Source organism: Rhinoderma darwinii, chromosome 4, assembly GCF_050947455.1.
Source record: "Rhinoderma darwinii isolate aRhiDar2 chromosome 4, aRhiDar2.hap1, whole genome shotgun sequence".
Taxonomy (NCBI): Eukaryota; Metazoa; Chordata; class Amphibia; order Anura; family Rhinodermatidae; genus Rhinoderma; species Rhinoderma darwinii.
In genome coordinates, this window is record NC_134690.1 from 250,928,555 (window position 1) to 250,942,552 (window position 13,998).

General features: G+C 44.8%; 1 protein-coding gene across 1 annotated transcript in view; it reads left to right on the top strand.

The window, feature by feature from the left end:
- Positions 1–13,998, top strand: part of ENPP3 (ectonucleotide pyrophosphatase/phosphodiesterase 3) — a 102,096-nt gene that overhangs the window by 32,950 nt on the left and 55,148 nt on the right. Inside the window, exons 3-5 of the mRNA XM_075862390.1 lie at positions 5,739–5,861; positions 6,613–6,738; positions 11,270–11,330. Of these exons, the coding sequence (XP_075718505.1) occupies positions 5,739–5,861; positions 6,613–6,738; positions 11,270–11,330 (310 nt within the window). The remainder of the gene's footprint in view (positions 1–5,738; positions 5,862–6,612; positions 6,739–11,269; positions 11,331–13,998) is intronic.

The following is a 13,998-nucleotide window of genomic DNA, read 5'->3' on the forward strand; positions in this document are numbered from 1 at the left end:
ATTCACACGAGCATGTTCGGTCCGTAAAGGACGGAACGTATTTCGGCCGCAAATCCTGGACCGAACACACTGCAGGGAGCCGGGTTCCTATCGTCATAGTTATGTACGACGCTAGGAGCCCCTGCCTCGCTTCAGGACAACTGTCTCGTACTGTAATCATGTTTTCAGTACAGGACAGTAGTTCCACGGAGAGGCAGGGACTCCTAGCGTCGTATATAACTATGATGCCAGGAGCCCGACTCCCTGCAGTGTGTTCGGTCCGGGATTTGCGGCCGAAATACGTTCCATCCTTTACAAACCGAACATGCTCGTGTGAATCCAGCCTAAGGGTATGTTCACACGTACACGTCCGATACGCCTGAAATTACGGAGCTGTTTTCAGGAGAAAACAGCTCCGGAATTTCAGACGTAAAGGCAAGTGCAGGCGTTTTTCGCAGCGTCCATTACGGACATAATTGGAGCTGTTTTTCTATGGAGTCAATGGAAAACGGCTCCAATTACGTCCCAAGAAGTGACAGGCACTTCTTTGAAACGGGCATCTTTTTTACGCGCCGTCTTTTGACAGCGGCGCGTAAAAAAAATGACCGTCGGCACAGTACATCGTAAAGCCCATTCAAATGAATGGGCAGATGTTTGCCGGCGCATTGGAGCCGTATTTTCGGATGTAATTCGAGGTTAAAACGCCCGAATTACGTCCGTATATAGGGTGTGTCAACCCAGCCTAAGGGTATGTTCACACGGCCAAATTTCAGACATATACGAGGCGTATTATGCCTCGTTTTACGTCTGAAAATACGGCTCCAATACGTCGGCAAACATCTGCCCATTCATTTGAATGGGTTTGCCGACGTACTGTGCAGACGACCTGTTATTTACGCGTCGTCGTTTGACAGCTGTCAAACGACGACGCGTAAAAATACAGCCTCGTCAAAAGAAGTGCAGGACACTTCTTTGGACGTTTTTGGAGCTGTTTTCTCATAGACTCCAATGAAAACAGCTCCAAAAACGAGTTGGTAAAAAAACGAGTTGGTAAAAATGCGAGTTGGTAAAAAAACGTCTGAAAAGCAGGGTCTGTTTTCCCTTGAAAACAGCTCTGGATTTTCAGACGTTTTGGTTGACTACGTGTGAACATACCCTAAGGGTATGTTCACACGGCCTATTTACGGACGTAAATCGGGCGTTTTTGCCCCGAATTACGCCCGAAAATAGCGCCTCAATAGCGCTGACAAACATCTGCCCATTGAAAGCAATGGGCAGACGTTTGTCTGTTCACACGAGGCGTATATTTACGCGCCGCTGTCAAATGACGGCGCGTAAATAGACGCCCGCGTAGAAGAAGTGACCTGTCACTTCTTTGGCCGTAATTGGAGCCGCTATTCATTGACTCCAATGAATAGCAGCGCTAATTACGGCCGTAATTGACGCGGCGTTCAAGCGCCTGCACATGCCGGTACGGCTGAAATTACGGGGATGTTTTCAGGCTGAAACATCCCCGTAATTTCAGCCGTTACGGACCCCCGCCGTGTGAACATACCCTAAGGGTTATATGGCAGATCTGGTTATACATGTTGGTATTTATTTCTTTTATTCCCTGAGCAGATTGCAATTGGCAGGAGTATAAAACTAGAGGTAAAATTGCATCCGGCAGAGAAGTTGGTGCTAATTATGGAATACTACGGGGGAGATTCATCAAAATTTGTGCCAGGGAAAAGTAGAGGAAATTCCCATAGCACTTAATCAAGTCTCTGCTGTGATTTTCTTCTGAGCCTCTGAAAAATGAGCCTGACTCATGGTGAAAAGGAGCGTTACAGATCACCGCACACACTGGTGCATTTAACTCCTTACTCCACTCTTTAGTAGATAGTATGTACTAGACATAGTGTAAGGGTATGTTCACACGGCCTATTTACGGACGTAATTCGGGCGTTTTTGCCCCAAATTACGTCTGAAAATAGCGTCTCAATAGCGCTGACAAACATCTGCCCATTGAAAGCAATGGGCAGACGTTTGTCTGTTCACACGAGGCGTAATTTACGCACCGCTGTCAAATGACGGCGCGTAAATAGACGCCCGCGTCAAAGAAGTGACCTGTCACTTCTTTGGCCATAATTGGAGCCATTTTTCATTGACTTCAATGAATAGCAGCGCCAATTACGTCCGCAATTGACGCGGCGTTCAAGCGCCTGCACATGCCGTTACGGCTGAAATTACGGGGATGTTTTCAGGCTGAAACATCCCCGTAATTTCAGCCGTTACGGACGCCCTCGTGTGAACATACCCTAAACCTGAAAGACAAATTGAATGAGATAAAACCAATTTATTACGATCGCAAAGACTTCCCAGGAAATAATGCACATAAAAAACAAACAGGAAGACTGCATGGAAAGTCCACACTTTATATAATTTAACTCCCATACGCTCCAGAGAATAAACTTAAATAAATAATGACTCAAACGCTTCTTTACGGTAAATTGGGGAATGGCCACAGCTTTATTATTTATATACAATGATTTTAAACAATTGGCCCGAAGGCATAGTTAGGATTATTTTGTAAACCTTGCTTTCATGGCAATGCCCCTGCTGCTGCCAAGCAGCGGGCATGTAGGGTGTCCTATCCTGACTTCGAGACCATAGCTCCGCCAGCTGTGACATCTGCAACAAAAAAAAGAGGAACCGAAATAACTGTTCCAAATACAGATCCAAAACCACAGTCACCAAATAAAACCATAAAAAGAGGGCGGAAGGGAGGGTGTTACTTCATGCTGCAGCAGAAGTTAAGGGAGGGCTATGCCCTTGAACTTAACCCTATATCCCCTTAACCACTCCTCCTTTAGAACCCTTACCCGATCACGCTCCTGGGCATTTCCTTTAATTTTGTACTCCACCTCCTCTTCCTTGCAGTGCCTGGTGCTCTCCCTATACTGTTCAGCTCCATCAATTCTCCGCTATGCCCAACTCAAGTTATGTCATGGTGGCTTCATCCAGGGGCCAAATATTCTACATTTTGGCCCCTGTTGAATTCACCTGATGAAGCTTCCTCTTTAATATAGAATACATATATTTAATGCATTTGCACTATATACTTTTGATGTGTGTTTTTGAGGACTTTAGGGTATTCCTTTGTTTCTTCTACTCCAGGTGAATTGTGAACTTGAGAGAAAAACTCAATTGTTGTGTAAAGGACCTGCCAGGCACAGCTTCGGGGTTAACGCCCATATATAATCAGTCTGCACCTGCTTCTATGTCTGTGAGACTGACTCCATCTTCCACCACTCAGGGTGGCAGGCTTAGGAGTGGGAGAGCCTATCACAGCCTGGCCAGACGAAGCTAGCTCCCGCCCTCTGTCTATTTATACCTGCCTTTCCTGTTCCTCCTTTGCTTGTGATTCTTCTCGTTTGGTTTCCTGGCCCTGCTGCAGCTTCTTGTACCATTGTCCTTGCTTCTTATTGACCCCGGCTTGCTCACTACTCTCCTGCTCTACGTTTGGCACCTCGTACTCTCCTGATTTGACTCGGCTTGTTCACTTCTCTTGTTGCTCACGGTGTTGCGGTGGGCAACTGCCCTTTCTCCCCCTAGCTCTGTGTACCCTTGTCTGTTTGTCTGTCGTGCACTTATTGAGCGTAGGGACCGTCGCCCAGTTGTACCCCGTCGCCTAGGGCGAGTCGTTGCAAGTAGGCAGGGACTGAGTGGTGGGTAGATTAGGGCTCACTTGTCTGTCTCCCCAACCCCGTCATTACATAATCACAAGCCCAAGTATTGCTATGATACAGGAGAATGAGTCAGTATAAGGCTGTAAAGGATCTGCCAGGCACTACTTCTGTGGATACTCCCAGGATCAATCGACACATGAGGCCGGACCTCTTAGACTGACTCCGGCTCCCACCAATCAGGGTGGCAGGCTCAGGAGTGGGAGAGCCTATCGCGGCCTGGTCAGTCGGAGTTAGCTCCGCCCCCTGTCCATTTATACCTGCCGTTTTCTCTTCCTCATTGCTTGTGATTCTTCCTGGTTTCCTGGCCCTGCTACAGCCTTGCTACAGCCTGCTACTGCCTTGCTTCAGCCTTGCTACAGCTTCCGCTTATCCTGCTTTGCTCTGACCCCGGCTTGCTTCCTGCTCCTTGCTCTGCGTTCGTATACTTCGTGACATCCTGATTCTGACTGGCTCGTTGACCACTCTGGTTTCCTCACGGTGTTCCGTGGGCTACTGCCCCTTCCCTTGCTTGTTCCCTGTTTGTATTCCCTTGCACTTAGTCAGCGTAGGGACCGCCGCCCAGTTGTACCCCGTCGCCTAGGGCGGGTCGTTGCAAGTAGGCAGGGACAGGGCGGTGGGTAGATTAGGGCTCACTTATCCCCTTCCCCTTCTTCCGGCCATAACAAAGGCCTTATGCATATGGCCCTAATACGGCTCGAATTTGTATTCAAACGTAATAGAGATTCCATAGAAGTGCATGGGGCCTTACTGTACTACTGTATGACTCAGATTTCATACAGATTTCATACAGAGGTTTTTTTTTGTTTAATTCCATATGAAAGAATAATTGCTTCTAGGGAAGAACAGCTCTCTGCATACGCCACCAGATGGAGGTTTGTACGGTGGCACACAGTGGCACACAGTGTATGTAAATAAAAAGTAAAGGCCCCTTATAAATATACTGTGCCAACATAGGCAAACGTATATCTGTCCGCATGGATATGTCTGCAATTCACTTCCATTATAAATAAAAAGTAGAACTAATGTATACGTATGCTACCAACTGTATGGCAAAATGTTAACAGAGGAAACAAATAGAGAGAAAACTTTTGCTTTTCCAATTCTTGGGTCTAATCCAATATTTTAAATATAAGCCTGTGGTTTATAAAACTTGTGATGCAAATAATCTTTGGGCTATGATCTAAATTATCATTGCAATGACACATTTGTATTTACAAACCGACAGATCATCCTGGGAAAGTAAACTTTCTGCCAAATGTTAAAACAAGAAATACCAGATCGTAGTAACTGTGTACCATTCAATTGCAACACAGTAAATGTAAGGAGCTTCATTTGCTGCAAGTAAATTAGCTGTCAGGGAAGGCCTACACTGGGGAAAATTTTAGGTTCCTTGAGGCCTGGTTCCCACGTAGCGTAAACGCTGCAGAATTTCCACAATGTAATAATGTGCGGAAAATCCACAGCATTTACAGTAGCAGCAAGGTGCATGAGATTTTGAAAATCTCATGCCCACGCTGCGGAAAAACCGCACAGTGAAAACGTTAATAAATTGGCCTGTGGTGCGGAATTTAAATCCTCAGCATATCAATTTATGCTGCGATTTCGTTGCTTTTCTGTTGCAGATTTTCCCAATTTAATGTAATGGGGATGCAAAACCCGCAACAAAAAGCCAAGTGTTGTGACTTTTCGTGTAATCATGTTTTCCCATACTGAAAACATGATTACAGTACGGGACAGTTGTCCCGCAGTGAGGCAGGGACTCCTAGCGTCGTACATAACTATAATGCTAGGAGCCCGGCTCCCTGCAGTGTGTTCGGTCCGGGACTTGCGGCCGAAATACGTTCCGTCCTTTACGGACGTAACATGCTTGTGTGAACCCAGCCTTACTGTCCACAAAGAAGCTCATATCTGACCAGAGCGTTTTTGGGCTAAAAAAAGGCCAAAAAAAATGCCAATGAAAATGCGAGCTAAAGTAACATATATATATATATATATTTAGGCTAATCCTTTTTCTCTTTGCATCGCCAGTGTCGTGTAGGCTCAGATGCTACAATACAGAAAACATTAGAGAAAATGATTGCAGCTGCGATGCACAGTGTGTTACACGTAGAAACTGTTGTTTTGATTTTGACGATCTTTGTGTGAAGCCAAGTAAGTATCCTGGGCAAACTTTATAAGTAGCACTTACCTTAGTAATACCCATAGATTTCATTTATTGAAAAATTTATAATTTCTGTGGAAATATGACATAGGGATATATAATAATGATGTCATCAATGTGTAATTGGAGGAGGTCAGATCCCTCACTTTACTGCAGTACCCGACACAGTGGCACGCTCATCAGTGTGGCTGCGTCTGGTACTGCACATCAACCCCAGCTCGGGCTTGTTTGTGCAGTGTGAGACACAGTCGCATGGTGCGCCATCACACCAAGCTCCCCTTTGGTATGCTAATTGGTGAGAGACCTAGAAGTCAGACTTTCATAGATCAAACATTATATGCTATTAATTCTAAGGATAGCCCTTCAATGTTACATTGCAGAAAACCCCTTTCTATTCTATATGGTGCCGTAGTTGCAATAGGTGTGGGGTACTGCAGACTTCTTGGCTACTATAAAATATACTTATTGAGTAATATTCATTGTGTGACAATTAGGCTAGGTCCAAAGTTGTAGGTCACGTTTACATCTGTCCTAGATGTAATATATCAGGTAGAAAAATGTGACATGAACTTTATAGACTGTGTAAGAATACATCATAGTGGTTACTTATTCACACAAACTTTTCATTTAATCATTTCCAAGATGTGTCCCAGGGAATATATCAAGAGTTCAATAGTCACTGACATTGCTGTCAGCCGTTTTATTATTGCATGGCATGTCAGCTGTGTTCATGTATTACAGAGGAAGACTGGACTTGCAGCAAGGTGCGGTGCGGAGAGGAGCGGATTGCTGGCAGTTATTGCACATGCTCAGATGACTGCGCTACAAAGGGAGATTGTTGTACAAACTACCCAGCTGTTTGCAGTGGTAAGATATCATATGTATGGCCAAAACAACCATACAAACATTATACATTAACCCCGGGGTCTGAAAAGGCCTTACTGACCAGCTACATTTTTCCATTTTTGCCTCTCTGCCTTTAAGCAGCCACAACTTTTTTATTTTTTCATTGACGTGGTTGTATGATGCCTTGTTTTCTATGGGAGAAATTGTATATATTTTTTTTTTTGCGTGGCTTGAGGGGGGGGGGGGGGAGGTAGAAGAAATTCATGGTGTAAGTTATATAATTTTTTTTATGGAGTGAATATAGAAAAAGAGTGATTCTCTGCATTGGTTTTTTTGTTTGATTTTTATCTCGTTCCCGTTTCACACTAAATAACCTGTTAAATGAATTCTTCTGGTTATTACGGTCGTGTAAATACCTAATATGGGTAGTTTTTTTTTTTAATGTAATGTAGGGGCAATAAAATTCACAGTCGAGTCACATTATTATGACCACCTTCCTACTTTTGACGTTGCGGGCACGTACCCCAAAAAAGAAGTGATGTGTCATGGGCTGGCTTGGTGGTTTATAAGGTGTGCAATAGGCTGTTTGAACACATATCACTCGTTGCCATGGGTAAAAGGGGCGAATTATCAGAGTGGCAAAAAGGGGTGATTATTGGCTTTCGGGCCAAGTGTGGCAGTATTTCTCAAACAGCGCAGTTTGTGAACTGTTCGCGTGCTGCTGTGGTGAAAGTGTATGGCGAGTGGACTAATGCCACCAGTGGGAATTCCAGACGTGGAGACTGCGGAGCACCACGTGCCATTGATGTGAGAGGTGAACGTTGGCTACAAAAGTGCGCAAGGGCCGAACGACACACTACAGTGGAACAGCTCACTATGAAAATCTACCAAAATCTACTGAAACAACAATTCAGAGAACTCTACGGTGTATGGGGCTCTGAAGCTGATGGGTGGTCACTGCTCCTATGCTAACAAAGGTGCATTTGAAAAAAGGCTTACATTTGCACGGCAGTATCGGATTTTGACCACCGATGATTGGCAAAGGGTTGCCTTCTCCGATGAGTCACGTTTTATGCTTCATCCAATGGATGGACATTGGCGTGTCAGGCGAGAAACATCAGAGAACAAATACCCTGCAACCATTGCTGGAAGAACACAAACTGGAGGCGGCAGCGTTATGGTCTTGGGATTTTTTTTATGCCATTCTCCTTGCCCATTTAGCCATGTGGAAGGCACTCTGAACCGATTTGTGTATAAATCCATCATTGTAGATCACGTCCACCCATACATGCTGTTTGTCTTCCCTGGGGCAGATTGAATCTTCCAGCAAGACAATGTAACATGTCACACGGCTAGAAATGTCCGACAATGGTTGGAAGAGCACGACCAAGACTTCCAAGAACTTCCCTGGCCCCCTAATTCGCCAGACTTGAACCCAATTGAGCATCTGTGGGACCACCTCGATCGTCTTGTTCACTCTATGGATCCTCCCCCATACACCCTCCAGCAAATGTGGGATGCACTGCAGTCAGCATGGCTCCAGATACTTAAGACAACCTACCAGCACCTTATTGAGTCACTCCCAGCACGTCTAGCTGCAGTCCGTGCTGCACATGGCGGTTACTCTGGATATCAGCTGGTGGTCATAATAATGTCACTCGACCCTGTATATTTTATGCAAAATGGGGGACTTTTTTTATTTATTTATTTTTTTGTTCATTTGTTTTTAATCCCACTAAGGGATAACTTTATTTTTTTACTTAAAATGTATTACCATACTCTTGTATGCTAATACTTTACAATGTGTCACTATGACACAGGCTGCTGTTAGGGTGGCACATAGTGTGCCCTAACAGCAGGCAAACTGAACAGTCCCCAGGGCTAACTGCAGAGGGATTCCCCGGTCTTCGAACAAAGTTACCTATGATCATGCCGTGGTCATGGACTGCGGTGATCAAAGGGTTAAGCAGCTGGGTTGGAATGTTTTCCAATCCCAGCTGTGTTCAGTAGGCTGCTCTAGGTTCATGAGCTGTAAGCTACAGCTCCTGCTTAGAGGATGAGCGCTCACAAGAGTGCTCATTAGCCTCTTCTACAGCGATGCCAAAAGACGTTGCTGTAGACGAAGGACCTGCACCGCCGTCCGCCAAAAGACGGTGGCCAGTCGTTAAGGAGTTAAAAGATAAAAATGACATCTAAACAAAGTGACTAATATCCTAGTTAGTTTGTTCATACAATTAGTCCTTACTACTACAACTTGTTGTTCTATCATGAGATTTTGCATCTTGAAACTTTGCAGGATCTCGTAATATTTTTGGGGCACTGACAAATAAGGATGTTGAGTGAGCTTAGTCTATTGTTAGTGTTGGTGACTCTTAAATTAAATTTAAACAGAGGTACTCAACAGGATACGTCATAAATGCCTGATTGGGGGGGATCCCACCCAGGGCCGGCCTTTGGGGTGTGCGTCCTGTGCTATTGTACAGGGCGCATCACTCCAGCAGGTGGAAGGAGGCGCTGTGCTGGCTCCCTTCCCCTGTTTGCCCGTGCCCAGCTGCAGTTCCGCCCGAGCGCTCCTTCTCTGCTCAGTGGTGTAACTACCACTGTAGCAGAAGTAGGGCGCCACCAGCACCCCTGCCGCCCGCCGGGACGGTCTTCCCCATGCCCGGTGGCGCCGTTAGCAGCTGTTGCGTTTGTGAAATCGCTGCTTCATTCAATAGTATCTGCATCCTTAGGATGTAGATACCATTGAATCTTATGACAGAGCAGGGAGGTATCTCCCTGCTCTGCATAGGCTACAGGCTTTTCGGCCTGCAGCCTATCAGGTGCAGGGACAGGATCCCTGTGCAGGCCGGCTTGATGATGCCACTGGATCACGCCGGCCTATGCAAGGATCCTGTCGGCATTGTGGAGCAGCTCCGTTCGTCGCGGGAACGGGGCCTATCTGAGTAAAAAATTTTTAGTTTTATTTGCTTGGGGGGACACTGTCTACAAGGGGAGGTGGGGGGCTGTATGGCACTATCTACAAAGGGGAGATGGGTGCTGTATGGCACTATCTACAAAGGGGAGGTGGGGGCACTGTTCACAATGGAGACATGGGGGCTGTATGGCAGAATCTACAGGGGGGAGGTTGTGCTGTATGACATTATCTACAAAGGGGAGGTGGGTGGCTGTATGGCACTATTTACAAAGGGGAGGTGGGGCACTGTCTACAAGGGGGAGATGGGTGACTGTATGGCAGAATCTACAGGGGGTCGTATGGCAGAACCTACAGGGGAAGTGTATGGCACAATCTACAAGGGGGCTCTAACTACAAGAGGGCTGTGTGTGGCACCCAGAGGGGAGGGATGTCCCCACATTATACTGTGGGGAGCCACTAAGGGGGCTTTATAATGTGTGGGGGTCACTAATGGGACATTATACTGTGTAGGGGCACTTAGGGGACATTATACTGTGTGGGGGCAGTAAAAAGGGCATTATACTGTGGTGGGAGGCATTATACTTTTTTATGGGGCATTTTTATTATGATGGGGTGGTGCACCAAAATAATAAATTCTCACGGGACGCCATCTATCTTAAGGCCGGCCCTGATCCCACCTCTCCCACCCTCATCTATCGTAAGGGATGGGGTCCCATGACTCCTGTTCAACAATTCAAAGCAGCTCTCTCCATTGAAGTTTAGGGGAGCTACAGCATTCAGCTCTTTCTGCAATCCAATAGGAACCATCAGTTGGACCACCGTTTTCCAAATAGGGGAGGGTACATTGTGGCTATGCCACACATGTCTAAAATTGGTCAGACAGGCGTCATAGGTTTAAAATAATCTTATATGTATTTAATATAATTGGGTGAGATTTTGTACAACGTTTAATGCGATTGAAGAATAACCTCCTATGCAAACTGTAATAATAAGCCTGTTACTCAATATCGACTGTATTCAGTATTTAGCATAATTGAAGGAAAAAGTACTTTAATATTTACAGAATCAACATATTGGTCACTTCCCTCATCTCCATAACTCTTCTCCTCTTAGGCTGAAATCACATGCAATTTTGATGCCGTTTTCTTTGCAGTTTTGAGCCAAATATAGGAGATACATAATAGAGTACAGTAAAAGTCCTTCCTTTCTACTTTTTCTTCCTTACGGATTCACTCCATGTGCGAATCTGGCCTCACGATTCCTTTTTTTTTTAAATCAGTGGTGTGATTGTAAGCAACTTATCTTTGCACCTCTCTCCTCGGTGCACTATATACTTGTCTAGTATATATTTTTTGCATTATATACTAGTCTACATTCAAAGCAATATATGTATTATACACAGTGAAATGGTGGCATGACATGACTTGCAAGTTCATGCCTTCCCCATTGCCATGGATTGATGTGCTTAGGCAGAATGCTTACAGTCGCATCATCGCTGATAATCTTCAAAAAGGGAAACTCACCTGTTATGTGGGTTGCAGGAGCCCAAAAACTGACAAAACTGACTTTTAATTTTTTACTTAGTGTGATTCTGTAATTTATTTTGTTGCTCTTGATCTTTGTTTTGACAAATAGGAGACACTGCTTGGGCAGAAGGCGAATGTGGTAGCAGTGCTGATACACAGTGTCCTCAAGGGTAAGTAATTGCTAAAAAAAACCCAGAAGGTTAGCATAATATGTAAGGAAGTTAACGCCCTTCATATTTAGTATTCTTTTCTATCAGCAAGTTTATTGTTTGACATGTTAGACCACATTCTCTAGTGAGATAATTTATACATGATATCCATTGTTATCAAAGTTTAGAATTGTGTCCTCATTATTATCTAAATAATGTTTCCAGATTTCATATTTTTCAGCAGTATATGGTTGGGTTCACACAGAGTTTTTTGCAGGAGGAAAATCTGCCTCAAAATTTTCCTCTGCCTGCATGCCGATTTTCGCAGCGTTTTTCGCCCGTGGCCATTGAGCGCCGTGGGCATATAACGCCGCGAAATACACCTTCTCTTCCTCCCATTGATGTCAATGGGAGGTCAGAGGCGTAAACGCCCGAATATAGGGCATGTCCCTTCTTTTCCCCGCGAGCCGGTTTTTCGTTAATCGTTTTTTGGCGCATTTTGCGGCGCGGTTTCCGTGTAAAAAAACTTGTCAAAAAACTCTGGGTGAACCCAGCCTTATCATATACAAGCTTTACAGGTCCTCAACATTGTGAACAATGGGAACCTTATGATTTTTTTTAAAGATCTTTTATCAATATGGGGACAGGTCTGCTGCACTATTAGCCAAAACCGCACAAAAAATATTGTGCTGTTTGGCAGGTTCACACCTGCGTTTGTCTTTCAGTTTTTCTGCTCCATCAGAAGAGCAGTACAATGAAAATTTTGAAAGCGCCAGTTCCATTATACAATAGACACATCGGCGCCCGACGGAACCCATTGACTTTAATGGGTTCTGTCGGCATTCCGTCAGATTCCGTTGCACTTTTGTTTCCTGTATTTTCGCATTGATCTGTAAAGGAGGCCCTAGTGAAGCCTCCAACGCAGATGTGAACAGGGCCTTAAAGAGCCTTAGGCTGGGTTCACACAACCTATTTTCAGACGTAAACGAGGCGTATTATGCCTCGTTTTACGCCTGAAAATAGGGCTGCAATACGTCGGCAAACATCTACCCATTCATTTGAATGGGTTTGCCGACGTATTGTGCAGACGACCTGTAATTTACGCGTCGTCGTTTGACAGCTGTCAAACGACGACGCGTAAATGGACTGCCTCGGCAAAGAAGTGCAGGACACTTCTTTGCCACGTAATTTGAGCTGTTCTTCATTGAACTCAATGAAGCACAGCTCAAGATTTACGAGCGTCTCAGACGCCTCGCAAAATGCGAGGAGGAGCATTTACGTGTGAAACGAGGCAGCTGTTTTCTCTTGAAAACAGTCTGTCTTTTCACACGTAAATGACAGCTTGCGTGTGCACATACCCTAACAGAGAATACAGCTATACTAGTAATAAGTCCTGTCCACATACTATGCTGCCCTTAAACCGGACAGCATAGTATAATAACAGATCCACTTTCCTAGCGCATGTAATCCTAACAAACTTTTTTTTAACCTTGCTTCCCTTTTGTTCTTATTGAAACCTTAAACTGAACAGCCACCTTTTAACATTGTGTTTTAGGTACAACATTCTCTTATGTTTATTTTCTTTATATATCTTTATAATGCTCTGAACTTCATTTTTGTAATACAGAACTCTAAATCATCTGCATAGATATGAAAAAATTCTGCTACCACTAGGGGGAGTATAGGAGCTTTCCACATATTGTGTTATTATAAAGTTCAATGTATAAACTGTAAGCAATAAGGGTGCGTTCACATATATTAGTTGTATCAGCATCAGTTTTTTTGTCTCCCAAGTGATTACAACTGATGCAAAAACTGATGCAAAAATGTGTCAGTTGCCATCAGGCCTTTTCATGATTTTTACTACAAATCCATCAGGTGTCGTTAGTTGTCATCGGTTTTTACCATCCGTTTTTAACATCAGTTTTTACCACAATGGTCCACCAAAAAGGCAGTCTAGGGTGTGAAAAGGTGCCAATTTTATCAGAGTGGTGCATAGCTTTTGATAGATTGAATACATGATAGATTAGATACATGTTGTGTACCATGTCATGGCTCTCCTTCTCTGCTCCGGCCTCAGTGCTAAGCCTGGCGCTGAGAGAGAGGCCAGAAGGCAGCTGCTGTTCACTCAGATCAGATCTTCGACGTAGCCTTGTGAGCCTGCAAAAACGCCAAACACTAGCCCTAACTTCAGGGAGTACAGCTACCCAATCCCACCATGCATCTCCTACCCACCCCACACCATACAGGGATTGCTGTTGTTTCTATTCGCACAACAGGGGTCGGGTGTCGGCCGTTGAAAACGGCCATCTAGGTCAGTTTTTGACGGTCATTTTTGTATCCATTCTGTGTCTGTGTTTTCCGTTTTTGACACATTTTTAAAAACATGAATTTCATGTGTAGATAATGAAACAGTGCCCTCTGTAGATAATGCCGCAGTGCCCTCTGTATCTAACATTAACCCCTGTAGATAACGTCACACAGCCCCCCTGTAGATAGCACCTAACAGCGCCCACTGTAGATAGCACCACACAGCACTCCATGTAGATTGTGCCACACAGCACCCCCCCTGTAGATAGTGCCTCCCCCACTGTATATAGGGCTACCCCCTTCCCCTGTAGCTAGTGCCACACACCCCCATAGATAATGCCGCAGTGCCCTCTGTATATAATTCCACAGTACCCCTTGT